Source organism: Dasypus novemcinctus, chromosome 8 (assembly GCF_030445035.2).
Source record: "Dasypus novemcinctus isolate mDasNov1 chromosome 8, mDasNov1.1.hap2, whole genome shotgun sequence".
Lineage (NCBI taxonomy): Eukaryota > Metazoa > Chordata > Mammalia > Cingulata > Dasypodidae > Dasypus > Dasypus novemcinctus.
In genome coordinates this window covers 111,669,698-111,687,670 of record NC_080680.1, presented here as the reverse complement: position 1 = coordinate 111,687,670, position 17,973 = coordinate 111,669,698, and the positions used below count along the sequence as shown (strand labels likewise).

The following is a 17,973-nucleotide window of genomic DNA, read 5'->3' as shown; positions in this document are numbered from 1 at the left end:
CTCAAATGAGAGGAGGTCCACTAAGAATCAACAATGCCTAATAATAATGTGCCTTTAAAAATGGGACTGTTGTCAAATGGTTATGTGCATGGAGAGGCTGGCTGGTCCGATTACTACCCACTGTCATGTGGAGGGGGTAGGGACGGTGGTCAGGGTCACTGGATTTCGGTGTAGTGAACTGCTGAACATAGCCTTGGAAGTCTCGTGGAGATGTGGAGAGGGTCACACGGGGTCACGAACGGTGGAATGATGAATAGTAAGTGGCAGCAGAGCACAGGACTGCACACTGCGAGTTAGAATTCTGACTCTACCACTTACCAGTTCCACGACCACATGTCAGGTGCTTGGTTGAACTCTAAGCCTGAGCGTCGCTATCTGTGAAAACGAGGATATCCCCACCTCACCTAGCGGTCAGGAAGGTGAGGGAACTGACACAGGTAGAGTGCTAAGTACAGCACTTGGTGAGAGCTATGAATTATGGGTGACCAATGCAAACTACAGGTGTTTCCAATATCATGCTGCTGGGCTGCCCTCAGACAGTGAAGGCGCATCAGAACTAGCACGGTGCTTACTCCGCCCGTCTCAAAATGTGATGCCCCAGACTGGATAAGGCCACCCAGGTGCCTTCTGACCAGCGTGGAGATGACGAGCCACTGTCTGTTATCTTGGGAGGTGCTTCCTGTAGAATGGAGTGGAGTGAGTCACATGCTGAAGACACACGTGCTGTGTGCCAGGCACTGGGGAACAAAGGTGACTAAGACACCAGGCTGATACCTAAGGAGCCCACAGGCTATAGGAGGAGATGAAAAGAGGCAGCTAAAATACAAATTCGTGAGCACGACAGTGGCGGTTATCAGGCAGACACAGGGCACAGCCCCTAAGCCCACTGGCAGAGATAGGAAGTTCCCAGGAGAAGACAACATCCACGCCGAGGCCTGAAGGACGAGCAGGAGTTGGGCAGAGGAGACAGCACTTGCAAGGGCACGGATGAGGTGTAGCCCAGGAACTGCAAGCTGGCTGGTGGTGCAGGACTTAAAACAGGAGGGAAGACACAGAAGGAGGAAAGTGCTGGAACAACAGGACAAGGAGCAGGTTGTGGGGGAGTTCCATAGGAGGGGACCGGGACGTCACCCTATGAGTGATGGAGAGCCCTGGTGGATGCCAGCCCTGGAATGACACTGTGAGCAGAAGGAACTTGTCAGGAGAACCTGGAGTCAGGGAGATCAGTAAGGGCACCTCTCAGTCAGAGAAAAGATGCTGCTTCAGGACTGGGACTGGAAAGAAGAGAGAAGAGCTAAATACAAACACGACGGAAGCAGAGCTGAACAGACCTGGAGACTGCTTGGATACAGGTGGCAAAAGGAAGAAAGGTTGTGGATAATCGATATCAATTCTTACCATGGGCAGAAAAGAGAGAATTCAGGTGGAAGAACCATTTTGGGGGGTTAAAGAAGATGAGTGTGATTTTTGGCATGTTGGAATTTGAGGTGTACATGGGATAGCCAAGTTGAAGTGTCAACCCAAAAACTCATGGGAGGAGTCTGGGTTAGAGATAATGGTTTCAGAGTCAACAGCACCATAAAATCAAGACAGGATGGGAAGATCCAGGCCCAGGTAGACTACGGTAAAAGAGGAAAGCAGAGGGAGAGGAAGAACCCTTGGAAAACACTGATATTAAATAGGAACACAGAGAGGAGGTTCTTACAAAGACCAAAGAAGCTTAGAGAGGGACAGAGGGTTAAGAGAATCAGATATCACAGAACTAAGAGGTCAGATATTCCAGAAGCTGTGAGCACCACTGCCAAATGCAGGAGAGAGGCCACTAAGGTAAGGGAAGAAAGTGTACATTTCATTTGGCAATCAGGTGATACGTATACCCACTGGTTAGACTTCTGGGTTGCAGACAACAGAATCCACTCAAGGTATTTTAAGCTGAAAGGTGTTTATTAAAGGGCAATGGAAGTGTAAACACTAAGAAGGCCGCAGGCACAGGTCTGGATGTCTTTCAACCAGGAATAGCAGCAGTAGCCAGAACAAACACCCACCCTGAGCACAGGACTGTTATAAGGGAAACCCCAGTCTGTCACCACTTCACTCTTCTCAGCATCTGTGACCAGGTACTAGAACCTTCTAGTACCCTAGATGAACCAAATGTGCCTCAGCCCACATGCCTACAAAGAGAGTCACGCTTCACAAGGGCAGTCTTATTCCAAGATAATCTTGCTCCATGTCATCTAACGGATTGCTCATTTCCAGACTTCCAAAGGCGAACTGTCCCATTACCTAAACCATCCACAAATGATTCTTCTGTGCAGCAACAAGAATCAATAAAATGAAGTTGGAGTTTAAAAAAAAAAAAAAAGAATAATCTTTATTCCTTGGAAACACGTTTGTAAAAATGTATCAGTAAGATTAAAAGGTTCAGAACACATTTATTTGTACGCAGCACATACACTGAGAATTAAAACATCTGCTAAAATGGAACACACCTGTAAATAAATATCTTAGGTAGGTTTATAGGTGATTGACTCCACTGTGCAAGGTGTGCAGCTGATTCCCTCCTTCTGAAGAGATTTTTGTGGGAACCAAAATAGATCAGATTTTAGCAATAAACTATCTCAAAGGATGTCGATAGATTCTTTTTAAAAGATTTAAAATGGGCCAAATTATAATTACATACACAAAAATGGAATAAGAATTAACTGCTTTCATTTTAAAAAATGAAAATATCTTAGGCCTATCTATAAGAGAAAAAAATGTTTGACTCATGGCTTGAAATGGGGGGAAATAAATATGTTGGTGCAAGTTTTACCCTATAAGACAACATATTGATTTTGGGTTCTACAACAATAACAAGAACAAGAACAAAAAAACAACAAAAACCAAACAAAGAGAATGGAAGCAACACCCATCCTATTCCATTCTACAGAACGCTTTGGCACAACTTAATTAAAATTTTATATACTTTAGTTTGAAATGAATGTGCCTTGGATTAAATGTTGCTTTTTAAAAGGATGAAATCTCTAGTAAAAACTAGCCCCCAAATTCTACCAATTCTTACAGCATGTATTCCAATTACGCCTTCTGAAATTAGGGAAGTTAGCAGCACCAATCATTAAGACATTAAAATTATCTTTGTACTTGAGCAGCAAATTCTACACGAATGGATGCTATGCAATTTATGTTCGATTAGTACAATCATTAAAATGGAAAGTGACTATAAACTGCTTGAAGATAACATCTAATAAGTTAAATACTTTATTTAGCTTCTCAAAAGGGCTAACACCCTTTTTTCTTGGAAAAGAGGATATTAGAGTCTTCCCGTATGAGAAATTTATTATCCCTCATAATATTCAAACAAAAAATACAACCACATAATTTTAGAATTGGGAAGGGCCAGCAAAGGGGGAGTGGCTCCTTCAGGACCCACCACAGCAGAGGTTGGACCCCAGCCGTTCTCGATTCCCATGACAGTACGATCGGCCCAACTATCTTCTCAAGCTTTTCTTGTTTTACTTGGTCCCATTAATCAAGTATCAAAGAAATATCAGGTATATAGCAACACGATAAACACAGACTTTTCCTCCAATTTAAAAAATCAGAGTATCAAAATGATTCCTGAGCCTTTAACTGCCTTCATTTGACTTAGAATGCACTCAACAGTAAATTATGACTAGCTACATGGCTATTTTCAAATATTTACACGGATACCGAGGACCCCTCTCAGAACTATTCCCTAAAGACATTTTTACAAAGACATCCATGCGATGTTAAGACACGTTTCGTGGGATGGAATGAAGCTGTGATGGTGAGTGGGGTTAAGATGCTTCTGTCTCTCAAAGGGTGGTCATGAGTTTATCTTGGTACACCACACTCTGCGCTCCTCCTAAGTTCTTCCGGTTCTGGTCGTGGACATAATCGGCATGGCTGTCAGCTCCGCTGGCCGGCGCTTTCCAGTGTGACCTGTCATCCTGAAAGGGTGGCCTGTTTGTTTGCAGAGCAGTTAGCGGGGAGATGGAAGAAAATGAAGACATGTGAGTGAAAGAGCACAAGCACAAAGGCAACGGGCGGGGAGAACCACAGCCAGCAAGAAGCGTTACACACAGAAATGAACGGCGTTTCGACCTCAGCCCCGTGACACACCAGATGTAGACAGCATATATATACTTTCAAGGAGAGAGAAGTTCTGCCTGTGGCGGGGTTACCGTTTCTCAAAGGCTGTCCCATGGTCCAGCCCATCTGGGGAAACCTTGGTGGAAGTTAAAGGGTTTCTCTACTGCAGGACTCCCCGGGGCTCTATGTGCCTGCAAACCGTGAAAGCCTCTGCAGCATATGCCCAGCGCTGGCCCAAGGAACTCTCTTTCCACGGGGTGTCGTGGGCAGTGCTGCTCAAATGCCCAGATCTGCAGAGCTTGTTAAAAGGCCAAATGCTGCCCCCCCACCCCCCGCGATTTGGATGCCGCAGGTCTGGGGTGGGGCTGAGAAGGTGCGTTCCTAACAAGCCCCCCTTCTGGTTGCAGCTGAAGCTGCCAGCCAGCAGGGCCACCCAGCCTTCCTGGAGTGCTGGGCTGGGTCGAACCCCAGAAGGAAACTAGCATGATAAAGCAGGCATTAACAAGTGTGCAGCTTTGCAAAAACCATGTTAATACTAAGGTACCACACCAATGCAAAACGTTAATAATAGGGGGGAACCGTGTGTGGGTGGCTTATGGGAACTCTGTGTTCTGAATGATGCTTCTGTAAACCTACAACTGCTCCAATTAAAAAAAAATTTTAAAAAGATGTTTTAATAAAAACAGCATTTCTACAAATCTCTTCTATTTCCCCTGTCTGGAAAATAAAATGCCTTCGATACATGAAAACATTTAGAATTATTACTCCATCAATCTAACCTGCTTTAAAAAGTACATGAAAATCAAGTGTCCTTGATAAAATTGTGCTGTTTTCCTACAGAATCCCTAACAAACTTGGTAAGAACTACCAAGACCTCATCTGTCTCATTTACTTCATTCTAAGATCATTCCATTCTCTGTACAATCTCAAGGAGCAAGGAATGCAACCTCACCAAGAAATAACTTTACGCAAACTCAATTCATTAACTATGTTTCTGAAACAGCTTCACACATAAACACCAATTAAGATTGATCTAAAAATCATCTTTAAAAAGAACATGTGGCTCTCCAAAACTAGTATAAAAAACTCTCAAGCCAAAAGCTAAAAGGACAGAATTTATGGAATATATTTTACCACATTAAAAATGTTAAAACCAACCCCCATCTCTCCCTGCTCCCCCCAAAAAACCCCAAATCTCTCAAGCCTAACAGCCCAGTACAGGTATACCTAGTTTTATTGTACTTTGCAGATCTTGTTGCTTTTTTTTTAAAACGAACTGAAGGTTTGTGGCAACCCTGTATCGAGCAAGTCTACTGGCACCACTTACCCAGCAGCATGTGCTCACTTTGTGTCTCTGTGCCATTTGAAGGTGAGTACATTACTTTTTCAGACACAATGCTATTGCACACTAAATGGTCTATAGTACAGTGTAAACATACTTTTTATATGCACTGGGAAACAAAAAAATGCACGTGACTTGCTTTATTGTGATAGTTGCTGTACTGCGGCGGTCTGGAACTGAACCCGCAGTGCTTCCGAGGTCTGCCTGCACTGCAGGTGTCAGTTTACTTGGAAAGAACTGTGACAGGTCAGGACAGGGGTTGCCAAATCCCCCATCCCACCTGCTTCTGTAAATAAGAGTTGGTGAAACACAGCTACGCCCCTTTATCCATGTGTTTACCATTGTCTATGGCTGCTTTCAAGCTATGATGGTAGAGTTAAGTTGTGATATGATTGTACAGCCCACAAAGTGAAAAATATTGACTATCTGCCCCTTTACAAGACAAGTTTGCAAACGCCCAGGTGAGGGGAAAAGATCTATTACCACAAGAAGCAGATCCCCACTCTCCCCTCTGGGGCAAAATCCTTTAAAGAAACCCACAACAACAAAAAATTCCCCAGGGTTTATGGCCATTCTTTAAATAAATTCTTGGGATAGGAAAACTTTACCTAGAAATTTGAAGTAATGTTTCTACTTCAAAAACAACCCCCAAAATAACTGAGGTTAAAATTATTTTTTTAAAACTCCTTTTCATTTCACAGAATATATAACTTGAGTAAGACCAGACTCACCACTGGCTTCCTTTCCTTTACAAATTATTCATTCGATCATGACAACGAACCATTAACCATTAAGAGTTGTATATAACTACGTAAAATTTGAACTTGACCAGAGAAAAATAGAAATGTCAAATGCACAGCTCTTCGAGCTCAAGCACTTACCTTACATTTGGAGAGTGAGGGTGCCACCGAGGCTGGCTGGGATGGATATTAGGATGATACTGAGGCTAGAAATAAAAGATCCAACTTGGTTATTCAATTACCTTTTTATTTTAAAGGTCTTCATTTACTTTCTCCTTTACCAGCCGAGGGGATGTGAATAGGAAGGCTAAAACCAGTCTCTGGTGCTACAGTGAAGCGACCGTTTCCCAGGATGATCATGTTCCTCCCACTGACAAAGGCTGGGGGCTGGAACCGGGTCCCTGGTTCTGAAAGCACAGTTTCCAGAGGGGATCCTGCCTGCGAAGAGCTAGGAAACACCTATCTGCTTTGAAAGGGGGTCATCTAGAGAGCCCAGGACAATATCCATCTCTCCCAATGGAACAAATGGAAGGTTCTAGAAAGATGGAGATTGTGGGAGAGGATTTCTTTCTTCAGAAACAACTTCTGTCATTGCCAGAAAAGACACTGACCATGCGTAACAGTTACACTGGCACACAGAGACTGGACAGGAACGCCAGGCACCAGGGTAGTGGGTAAATTCTTTATCTTTCTCCCTTATTTATGCAATTAAAATAACTTTTGATAAAAATAAATAAAAAGGGAGGTGGAGGTGGTTCAAGCAATTGGGCTCCCGTCTACCATAAAGGAGGTCCAGGGTTTGATGCCCAGGGCCTCCTGGTGAAGGCACGCTGGCCCGTGTGGTGAGCTGGCCCACGCAGAGTGCCGGCCTAAGCAGAGTACTGCCCCGGGCAGGAGTGCTGCCCTGCGCAGGAGTCCTGGCTCAGGCAGAGAGCTGACACAGTAAGATGACACAACAAAAAGAGACACAGGAGAGATAATAAGAGACACAGCAGACCAGGGAGCTGAGGTGGCGCAAGAGAATGATCACCTCTCTCCTACTCCTGAAGGTCCCAGGATTGGTTCCTGGAGCTGCCTAATGAGAATACAAGCAGACACAGAAGAACACACAGCAAATGGACACAGAGAGCAGACAATTGGGGGGGGAGGGGGATGGGGGGAGGAAGGAAGAAAATGTGATCCAAAACAAAACACACAAAAAAAATCATCCAGAGCATTAATTATTATTCCACCAAAACAGTAGGAAGGAAGGAATTAGTCCATTATCCATTTTAGGATGAGGAAATAGAACCAGACCACTGACTTGCACAAAAGGATCAAGATGAAGACAAGAACAGCTGGCCAGGGGGTGAGCTGCCTTTCCACTTCTGGCCTGCAGGGGGCACCAGCCCCAGGCACCAACATCAGCCACAGAGTGTGCCCAGGCTAAACTTTCTATGGGGCAAATATAGGTCCTCCTGACATCTACAGTCATTACAATCCTGCCACCATTACTCTTTTGATTATTTCTTCCCCTTCTCCCTCTCCTGCTGCTGTGTTAATAAGGAGATGCCTATTCTCTGTTATAGACAATTCTCAGCAATTCTGTTCTTCAGATTTTCTTGGACCTCAGAGGTTTTTCCTGCTGGATTTGTATTCCTTTGTTGGAAGGAGTGCAGGGCAGTGGGATGGTGGCCTCTCCCCTTCAACGATGTTACCAAGCTAAGTCTGCAGCCCCCAAAAGGACATTCTACAAGGGAAAGGAATCTGGTGACAAATCTCAGTAGTAGAACCTGAGAGCTGGTCAGGGCTTAAGAAACATCCTAATGCAGTCTCTTCAGATTCCCCTCTTTTGGGGATACAGGACCCAGGGATGATGGATGACTTGCTCAAAGTCTAACTGCTTCAGGTGTTTTGGTCGCACAGCCAGGCCCGAAACGTGGCTCCGTCAACCGGGTCTTCAACAAGAGAAATTATTTAGCCCAGAACAGAATGCAACTCTTCACTCTATTCCATTTTCAGACCCAACTAAATCCAATTTGTTAGAGAGAGGCAAATATCCTATCCACAAACACCTAGAAGAGGGGAGATTTCAGAACCTTCCTCAGTCTTTTTGGTACTTTATTCAAACAGTTTGAGGATATCAGGGGCATTTTAACGTTAACCCAGATGGTTCACAACCAGGGTGGTTATGTCCCCCGGACGATAATGGGAAATACATATGGGCCTTTTGCTTGCCACAATGACTAATGGGCAGAGGAGAAGGAAGCTAATGCCCTGCCATTCTAACGACAGTCCGAAACAATGAATAACTTCCCTCCCAACACCAATGGTATCCTCACTGAAACAAAGGAATCTATCCCCTGTGGTTGGCCAACCTCCCTGTGTTCAGAATAAAACAAATGCTGCAACCCCAGCCTCCGAGAAACCCTCACAGCACCCAGATGTTCATCAGGCCACTACTCCGGACCTTCATTCCCTGATCAGTAGACTCCCAAACCTTGATAGATGAACACAGAACTTCTAAAATTACCAAGGTGCAAGGCAGCAGTGGTTGCCAAAGATGGGAGGAGAAGAACAATGTCTTGGAAACAGTGTTTTGTAGATCTGCTTCCAACAAATAATCCCCTCATTGTTTGCTATAAGCAGAGAGCATTGCTAGGCAGGTGGGGAGAAGGCAGGAGTGCCCTGACCTGGGGTTGCTTTGTTTTTATTTATTCTTTTCTCCTCCGAGCAGTAATTACCTATCAACCTCCCTTCCTTGACCCACAACATTCCAGTCACTGACACCTGAAAAGTCCTTCAACAAAAAACAACCTGTGAATAAGAAGATTCAAGAACCTACGGAAGGCAAGGCAAGTGGGAGGCTCACCCAGGTTCAGAGCAGTTTTTACTTGTTATTCACTCAAACTCTAAAGGCACTTCCAGGAATGTGGTTTCATGTCACAACATTCTAAAATACAATGCTTTGGAAACCCCATACCGTATACATTGGGATCTCTCCTCCAGTGTAAGGCATTACTATCAACAGTGAGGAAAGATCAAGAAATAGAACCAGAAGAAGGCTCCAAAAGGATACGTCTTTTATGGGATAGCTCCATTCTTTGGGACATTCAAAGACAGACTGATGATGATAGGGCACAGAAAGCCTGCGAGAGTGGTATCCCTTGGACATTCAAACCCACCCAGCACAAGAAAGGGGGCCCCAAGTTAGGAGAAGTCACCAGGCACGGATGCTGCTTCTCAGCACCAACAAATGGCCACCTCAGAAGAGAGGCACACACCCACCCAGGGTCCCCCGCCTGTCTGCTCAGTAGAGTGACCTCGGGAACCTGGAAGCTCTACTGATGTGCAGATCCTCCCCTGATTCAGTCTGTCTGGGGTAAGGCACACACACTGGTTATTCTTTGAAGGCTCGCCAGACAGTTTAATGAGCACTAGTGCTGCTGAGAACCAGTGGTCCTGGTGACTTCCAATGGAGGGCACACAGATAGGACGTAAAGGAATTCCAGGCAGAGGAGCATGGCTAAAGAAGAGTGAGATGAAGTTATGGGGCAATAATTATGCAGTTCCCTAAGGCTGAACATATGGTGTGTAACGAGGGGCAGCGAGAAATAAATGTAGAAAAGTCAAGTCAGAGCCTGGTTGCAGAAGGCTGTGAATGGCTAGTAAGAGCGTCCATCCAAGCTGGATGCTCTTTAAACGCTACCAAGGGCTGCTATAGTGGTGGGTGGGACGGCAGGCAGCCAGGGCCCTTGGTTTACACCAAGGGGTTATACCCGTCTTGGGGCAAATTGGGGATCTGTGAAAGAGGAGACTGCCAGCCATGGAGACATCTCTACATTCCGTCTGCACGTAATGGGCCTAGAACTTTACAAAGTAGGTTTTAGACACCACTGTTACGCTGATGTCAATGCGTATTTCTCACACACACACACAAAGAGAGTGAGCAAAAGAGAGAAATACCAGTTTTTGTTTTTTTTCATTTAAATAGAGGAGGGGGGTTATCCCATGATCAAATAATTTGGAGAAATACCAGATTTTTAAAAAGTAAAGCATGTGTCTTTTTTGTAGGATTTCCCAGTACTTTTGACACCCCATAGGCACTATAAAATCCTAGAAGGGGATGAAGGAGGCAACATTTCCCAAACATGTGCCCAAGACATCCTTTCTAGGAGGCACATCTCGAGGGACTTGTGTTCCCTAGAAGACACTGTGACAAAAGGCTGCCTCCTCTGAATGCCTCTATGAGGTTGTGTTTCATCACCCAGAAACTTAAACATATGTCCCCATGGCTGGCCAAGTGACAAGGTTAAGGAAAACAGGCAGTTCAGACAACCAACAAGAAGCAAGGACAGTAGAGAAGGGCTTTCCTCTTGCTGTTTTTGAAAAAATATATATTCACTGTTATTATTTCTTCAAAATACGACTATATGCATAATAACTACTCAATGCAGAAAACTGAAAAGCTATAGAAGTATCACATGGGAGCATTTAAAGCAGTATCTTACCTGGTAATTATGGACCTCAGGATTTGTTTTAGCGCTAAAAAAGAAATGAAAAATTGTAACTTCACAGGTTGCAAAGTGGTATTATTGCTGACTCTAGCAATCATAAGCGATTTCTATGCACTACCTCCCGTGTTGGTAACTTTCACATACTACTTTTTTTTGGCTACTATTAATACCTACTTAGTTAATGTATAACCAAGGAAACCAAACAGCAACTTCGAGTCATCACTCAGGAATAGAAGAGTGTCGGTAACATTCCAGAATAATGCATGTGCTGTAACATTTTGGTGGCAAAAAGGAGGCCCTTGCCTTTTCAGTGGGGTGAACAGAGTAACAGGAGCTCCCATCCCAGGCCACCCAGCACTGCTGGGTGGCCCGAGGGTACTTTCTCCAGCTGGAAGGCCTCCCTCCAGCCACTTCCATGCATCGGCCACTAGGGGCACTGTGGAGGAGCCTCACGTACGTCCTGAGCTACCCACGCTGCCGTGGCCACCACTTTGGAATGCTCACTCCGTGCAGGCTGTGGACTGGGAACTTCACGCCCGTTATTATTTAATCCACACAACGGTGAGAAAAGGTCAATAAATGTTACCACCTCATTTTACAGATAAAGGAACAGAGGTTGCCTAATAGAGAACTTGGGAAATCTGCTCAGGGTCACCGGACTGGTCAAATGGCAGCGCCAGGGCTAGAGTCTAGATCTGTCCAATCCCAGAGCCTGTATCCTTCCCAGGAACTCCTGCCACCTCCCTGAGCGCCTGAGAAGAGGTGCAGGGCCCCCCACGCATGACCCTTTAAATAAATTTTCTAAACTTTTAATTTTGGACTGATATTAGATTTACAGAAAAATTGGCAGATAAGAGTAAAAATTTGCAGATATAGTACCCCTCACCCAGCTTCCCCTAAAGTTAACGTCATAGAACTAGAGTGCAGTGATGATCCTGCTTTGATGGGATCTTACATGCAGCTACTTTGGCAAAAAAATACAGACGGAGATTAGCGTAGCATGCAAGGTGCTTAAGACACATGCCCACGGCCGGCAAAACCACAAGCAAACACAGATGCAATTGCTGGCTACGTTGCCAGGCTGGTGCATTTGGAATCTCAGTTTACTGCTTTTCCAACAAGAGGAAAACATAACATTATTATGAGTGGCTTGTTTGGGGTTGAAATGGTTCAGTGTTCATTTTCAGAGAGCAACAACCCCACAGAGCCAGCTCTGGGCCAGATTCACCTCTGGCTGGATTTCATCCGGCAGGTTAAGTGTCCTGCGAGGTGCTATTTTTCTGGAAGTACCTCTGCAACCCAGAGCACAATTTCGTCCCCGGCTCCCACGCCAATCTCACTCACCCTGGAACCCGACGGGCTGCAAAGAGCAATTGAACAGCTGCGAACAGTGGCTATTAGTTCATTTGTTCCTAAAGGGTATATTTACTGGGGCTGTTTTTGTAAGTGTGTGATTGTTTATTAGTTTGCTTTGCTTCCCCATATATATAATCTCCGCAAGACACTAAGAGGAAAACGTAATTTTATTAGGGAAAAACAAACAAACCAAACAAATCACCTCCTCTGAGAGCAAAAGGAAAAAATGCTATAACTTACAAGCCCCTGAAATATAAAAAGCAAGCATGGGAGGGGGTGCAGCTCAGTGGTTGAGTGCCCGCTTCCCATGGACGAGGTCCTGGGTTCAATCCCGGGAACCTCCTAAAACAAAACAAAAGAAAACAAAAGTCCCATTATTAAAAAAAAAAAGGCAAGACACCTTGATGGGCTGAGAAATGTGCAAACACTTTTAGCTTATTTCCTGCCAGGAGGGCCCTAGAAAGGGGGCAAACCTGCAGGCGTAAAGCTCGCCCAAGCCTGCAACCTCCTCCGGGCCCCCCTGGGCTACGAGCCTCTCCATCAGGTGCTGAGAACTGCACCCTGAGGTAAGCCTCAGCGCAGACTGGAACTGCAAGCGGAGTCTGGAATCGGAGATGCAGGGCTGAGTGTCCAGCTGTGTGACAAGCCCGGTTCTCTAGAACCCTGGGTGCTCTGACGGTGCCAGGGGCTGCCCCATGGGCGGTGAGGGAGGCAGACGAGCAAGGAGGCATCGGCCTCTCCCTCCCCACTCGCCTTCATCCAGGGGAACTCCATTTTGGTCTGTTTACATCAGGTTTCTTCTGGTGAGAAAAATCAGAGGCTAAAAAAATTGGACAAACACTGCCCTGGTCCAACCTCCTTGGTTCCAAATGAGAAAAAGGAGGCCCAACCAGGGGAAGGGCCAGCACCTCAGAGCTGGGGCCAGGGTGTCGGGGCCTGAGCCTCTGTCCAGCCACCCCTCCACATCCACTGTCCAGCCCCCGGCATGGTCAAGCCGTGTTCCCCTCGAGGGCCGCCTGTCCCAGCAGCCTTCAGCCCCATGCCCGGGACGGAGAGGCCGAGGAAATCGGGCAGCGAGTGGCTGGCACCTGCATACCAGGAGCGGATCACCTGGTCTGTGAGTCCCTAACGTGACAGCTGTCTACCTCATACATCAAAACCCGCCTCAGAAAAACGGTTGTTTCAGAGGGAGAAGGCGAGGCCGTGGCCGGGCAGGGCTGCGGGTCTCCTCGGGGCTGCCCCCTGGAATCCCGTGGGGAGCCTTAAGATACACAGGTGCCTGGGGCGCGCTGGGCCCAGCAGGGTCTTCAAAGCTCACCAGGTGATGCCCACGGACAGGCAAGCCCGGGGGGATGGCTCACTCCACCCCACCGCCACAGGGCCCAGGGGTTTCCACAGGTAACGTTTTGTTGGAACTCAGCCCGGCTCAGCTCGCCTGTTTGCTCCTGCCTGGGGCTGATTTCCGGCTCCAGGACAAGCAGAGATGGCGCAGCCTGCAAAGCCGAAAAGATTCACTCTCCGGTCCTTCAGAGAAAAAGTTTGCTGAGGCCTGTGCTGGGAACGGGGTTCAGTCCTGCAAAGAGTTCTGTCTCCTGCAGGAATGGCAACAAAGGCGCTGAATGTCTTCTATGTTGTCTTACTGCAAAACCCGCCTGTGGCGGAGCACGCCCAGCATTTGCTGGCGTCTAGCTTTTGCAGGCGAGCGGGGCCTCCTCTCACTGCTGCATGCACCGCCCTCAGCACCGTGAGCAGTACACATTCCTATCACCTTTATCACCCACTGTTATAATAAACAAAGCACAAAGCACCTCAAACAAAGCAGCCGTGTTTTCCAAAAAAAACCCACAACAAACTGTCTCGGAACATTCTATTGTGCACTTATTGAAAGCTAGGAGCCCGGCAACAGAAAGAGGGGAAAAAAATTATCAGGTGACTCACTCTAGGATTTAATTGTATTAAGGAAAGTCAACATTGCTTATAAATACATTAATTAGAGAGGAAAGCTGTACCCCAGAGTCTGGGGGCACTTACCAGAGCTGAGCTGCAATCACCGGGTTGCTTGCTTTAAAGGAAAAAAGAAAAGTGTGGCGTCTTAGAGAGCTTCGTAACTTTTACAATGAAAGACAAGGACCCGGAAAGAGACTTCTGCAGCCTCAGAGTCTGCACCTCCTGCCCCTGGCCACTTCTTCCCTGCGTGCCCCCTCCTGCCAATTCACTTCTACACTGGTTGAGCCTGTTTCCAGGGCCGCACGCTATGGGAATGCAGAGATGATGAGACACAGCTCTTGCTCTCCAGAGAGAGAGAAAGACACACATAGAGACAAACAAGGAGAGACAGAGGCATGTAAAAGGAAAACAGCATGAGGTGGGAAATAAAGGCTGAAAGACAAGGGAGCTCAGAGCAGTTACCTCTGACTGGGGTAGGGGTTTGAGATTGTGTGGAAGGAGAGGAGGGATGGAAAGAGGTGGAGCTTATTTGCCTATGTTCACTTTTGTTTTAAAAGAGATGAGGGGAAACAGATGTGGCTCAAGCAATTGGGCTCCCGCCTACCACACGAGAAGTCCCTGGTTCAGTTCCCGGTGCCTCCTAAAGAAGACAGCGAGTGGGCATGATGGGCAGGCGCAGCGAACTGATGCAACAACATGACACAAGAGACGCGAGGAAGACATAATGAAAGACATGACAAAGCAGGGAGCAGAGGTGGCTCAAGTGATTAAGCACCTCCCTCCCACATCAGAGGTCCCAGGTTTGGTTTCTGGTTCCTCCAAAGGAAACAAGGAAGACAAACGGACACAGCAAGGGCAAACAATGAGGGGGTGAGGAGAAACAAACAAAAATAAATATTTTAAAGTTAATGAAAAATAAAAAGGATGAGGTAGGGAGAATTATTAAAAGCTTCACAAAGAAGATGCCAGAACTCTGGCCAGGAAAAATTGTCCAGAAAGTAAGGGCAAAAAGAGGATGGAAAGCAGGGAGGAAAGCTCGAGTGTGGAAGGGACCTCAAGCCACCACGGGAGGTCAAGCAACACGAGGCCCACTCTCTTCTGCAATGGCCCCACCAAAGGCCATTACGTTCATGCTTGCACACATCTGGAGCGACGGGGAGCTCACTACTGAATTGAGGTAGGTCTGCCTACCTTTGGACCACCCCAGGGAAAGTTCCTTATGCTGGGCTGTTTCTGAGCAACTCTGACCCCATGACCACGCACTGCACAGCCCTCACGGAGGGAGAACACTTCCCAGTTTCTGCAGTCACCCCTTGTCTGTCAGGGTGGGGAGGTCCCTCATCAACCCATCACCTTTCCCTGGACAGGCTCCCACCCTCGGGCCTTTTCTGGGGGCAGGACCACACTAACTGGATTCTAGGCTCCCCCAAAGCAGCCAAGGGCAGCTCAATAAAATTTCTGCCTGCCACACGATTGCATTATTGGGTTCAGAAAGGAAGAAAACTGTGGGGGAACACGAAGCTAAAGCCTCTAGAAGGAGGTCTGTCCCATGGAGGCCCACTAAGTCCTGAGCCATTCCAGAAAAATGTACGGACAGAAGCCACCTCGACGTACAGGCCTGGATGACCCGCGGGAGGTGGCGTGGCAGGTTTCCAGTGCAGGGACGCTGCCCTCCCAGGCGCTTGCATAAAAGAGCAAACAATTCAGCGCTGAACCAGGCGCCCCGACGGGAGGAGCAATCAAGTATAGAGCAAGGAGAGGCACAGGATGGAAGGTGGGGGCTGGGTGCTGGGCCTCAGCTGTAGGTGAGGTGTGAGGACACAGCTGTAGGTGAGGTTCAGGGGGTGGGGAGAGACCTGACCCTACGGCCCGGCTTAGCTCAAAAGGAGGGCGTGTGTTGGGCCCGCCGCGCGGACCTTAACTCTGCATTTAAAACTTCAGCATCTACTCTTCCGTGGGCAGTTTGGTGTCTGCATTTAAAGCTTCAAAAGGGAGCAGAGATGGGACTCTTTCCCCCCCAACACACAGGATCTTCGTCCACAGGCAAGAAACAGGTTTACCTAGGATAGTCCTGAGGTCGCAGGGCTGGGTCCAAAAGAAGCCAAGAGGCACCAGAAAAGAACGGAGGACAAGAAATGAACACACCCCAGTGGGAGAGCCTCAAGAGGGCAGGTGGCAGACGAGGCCTGGTCCCATTGAGGCTGCCGTGGGAGGCTTTCAAGGGCTTTGGAAGGACAGAGCTGAAGTGCAGAAACTTCCTTCACAAACTGCTTCACCAAGCAACCTGGGGCGGCTTAACCAACCCAATCAGAATGTAAAATTCTGGGGTGACGTGAAAAACACACAACCTTTGAAAGTCGAATGTCTCCGGGACGGGTAGCGTTTGCTAGGCTTCCTTTCAAAGGTGCTGGTTCTTCGTAACCTGGCGCCGTGGGTGGCTTGATATTCTGTCCGCCCACTGGAAAAGAAATATTTTGTTGCATGCTAACAATATCAGAATATCAGTACATTACACGTTTGGATGTGAACTCTTATTTTCAAGCAGTCTGGCATACATTTCAATTTATCTTGAACTCATTTGGTAAAGACCCATTTGCCTTTCCACTGGAAATAAAATCACTTTTGCCAAACCCAGGTTATCGGAGCAGATATTTCCACCAAAGGACTAACCCTGCAATTTAGGTACCAGCCACCTGGCTGCACAAACCAAGCAGGTACGAGTACCTGGAACATTTGACTAAGACAATACTGATTAGCACATAAAACAGCGTTTCATTAACAAACCACATAAATATTTAACTCATCACTGACCACTTAACTAAACCTTGGCTTTCCTTGAGATGCCAAGGGAAATAGTACTTATCTCACTGTGGCTTTCTGGCTTCAGCAAGCGTGACACCCAGCTGCAGCTTCTAGGAGACATGTTGTTTTCGTCTGATCCGCCCACCACTGCTTCACTCCAATCACTTCTGGTTTCGGATTTCTCCGGTGGAAGGAGGCGCCTGCCACCTACTCTGAGTTCTAAGTGCCTCCAAGGAGCAATCTTATTTTCACACTCCCCTTCCTTCTTATACTTTTCCTCTTAAGAGCAGAAGGGAGCCTGGTCTGGGCCAAATCCCGGGAGAGCCTCCTCCCAGGAGGAAAGAGCCTGCTTTGGCAACCACCCCAAGAAACCTTCCCTCCGGACTCCAACTCCAGTAGATCTTAGCACACCTTGGAATGCCTCTGCTAACCTCTGCAGCTCTGACATGACCCATTCTCCAAAGAACCCTGTGATTCAATTCTTTCTCAAAAAGGACTTAGTCTAATTTTTCTCTCCCTTGGAGCACTTAAAAATACACTCAAACAAAACAATTCTTCAAACAGAAGGGCACAGCCATTTCCTTACACAGTAGATTAATTTGAAATGAGCCAGTCTCTTGGCATTTCAAATGAGTTCAGGGCCATGCCATTGAATGTGTAGAGGTTATGAAACCACGTGAAGTTTTAGATCTTGAAAGAGTGATACGCACACCAGCAAGTGCACCTCAAAAATTGATTCTGGGAGCGCATCTAAAATGCATACACCCAAGCATTATAAATACAAGTGTGTGGGAGCTCATAGACTGTGATGACAAAGGAAGAATAAAGGAAGGAAGCTGGGAGTAACACAAGGCTAGTCCTTCGAGAAGGTCATCAATCCTCATTTCTAACACCACCCTGGGACTTGGTGCTGTTTGAAAGACACTGTCTTAGTATCATCAGCAAAAATGTTTCAGAATAAGTTCTCCAATCTGTCTTTTCAGATTCAATTACTGAGCCCAACCTGGGTCACAAATATGCACTTTTGACATTCTGCTCTCATTCTTAGTTGTCACCAAATTCCTTGACATGAATGGCAACATAATAGTAGCTAGAAATATAAGAGCAAGATTACCTGAGCACAAATCTCATCTCTACCACTTACTGGCAGCTTATCAGAGTCCCTATCTTTTAAGGT

The 17,973-nt window shown here is 46.7% G+C and overlaps 1 protein-coding gene across 4 annotated transcripts in view; it reads right to left on the bottom strand.

Annotated features, from left to right (window-relative positions):
- EPB41L4B (erythrocyte membrane protein band 4.1 like 4B) overlaps positions 1-17,973 on the bottom strand; it is a 173,395-nt gene that overhangs the window by 76,684 nt on the left and 78,738 nt on the right. For all 4 annotated transcript variants that reach the window (XM_058302570.2, XM_058302567.1, XM_058302566.1 and 1 more), the window contains exons 12-15: positions 16,343-16,452; positions 14,079-14,109; positions 10,686-10,719; positions 6,337-6,401 (exon numbers count right to left, since the gene is read on the bottom strand). In XM_058302570.2, the coding sequence (XP_058158553.1) occupies positions 6,337-6,401; positions 10,686-10,719; positions 14,079-14,109; positions 16,343-16,452 (240 nt within the window). The remainder of the gene's footprint in view (positions 1-6,336; positions 6,402-10,685; positions 10,720-14,078; positions 14,110-16,342; positions 16,453-17,973) is intronic.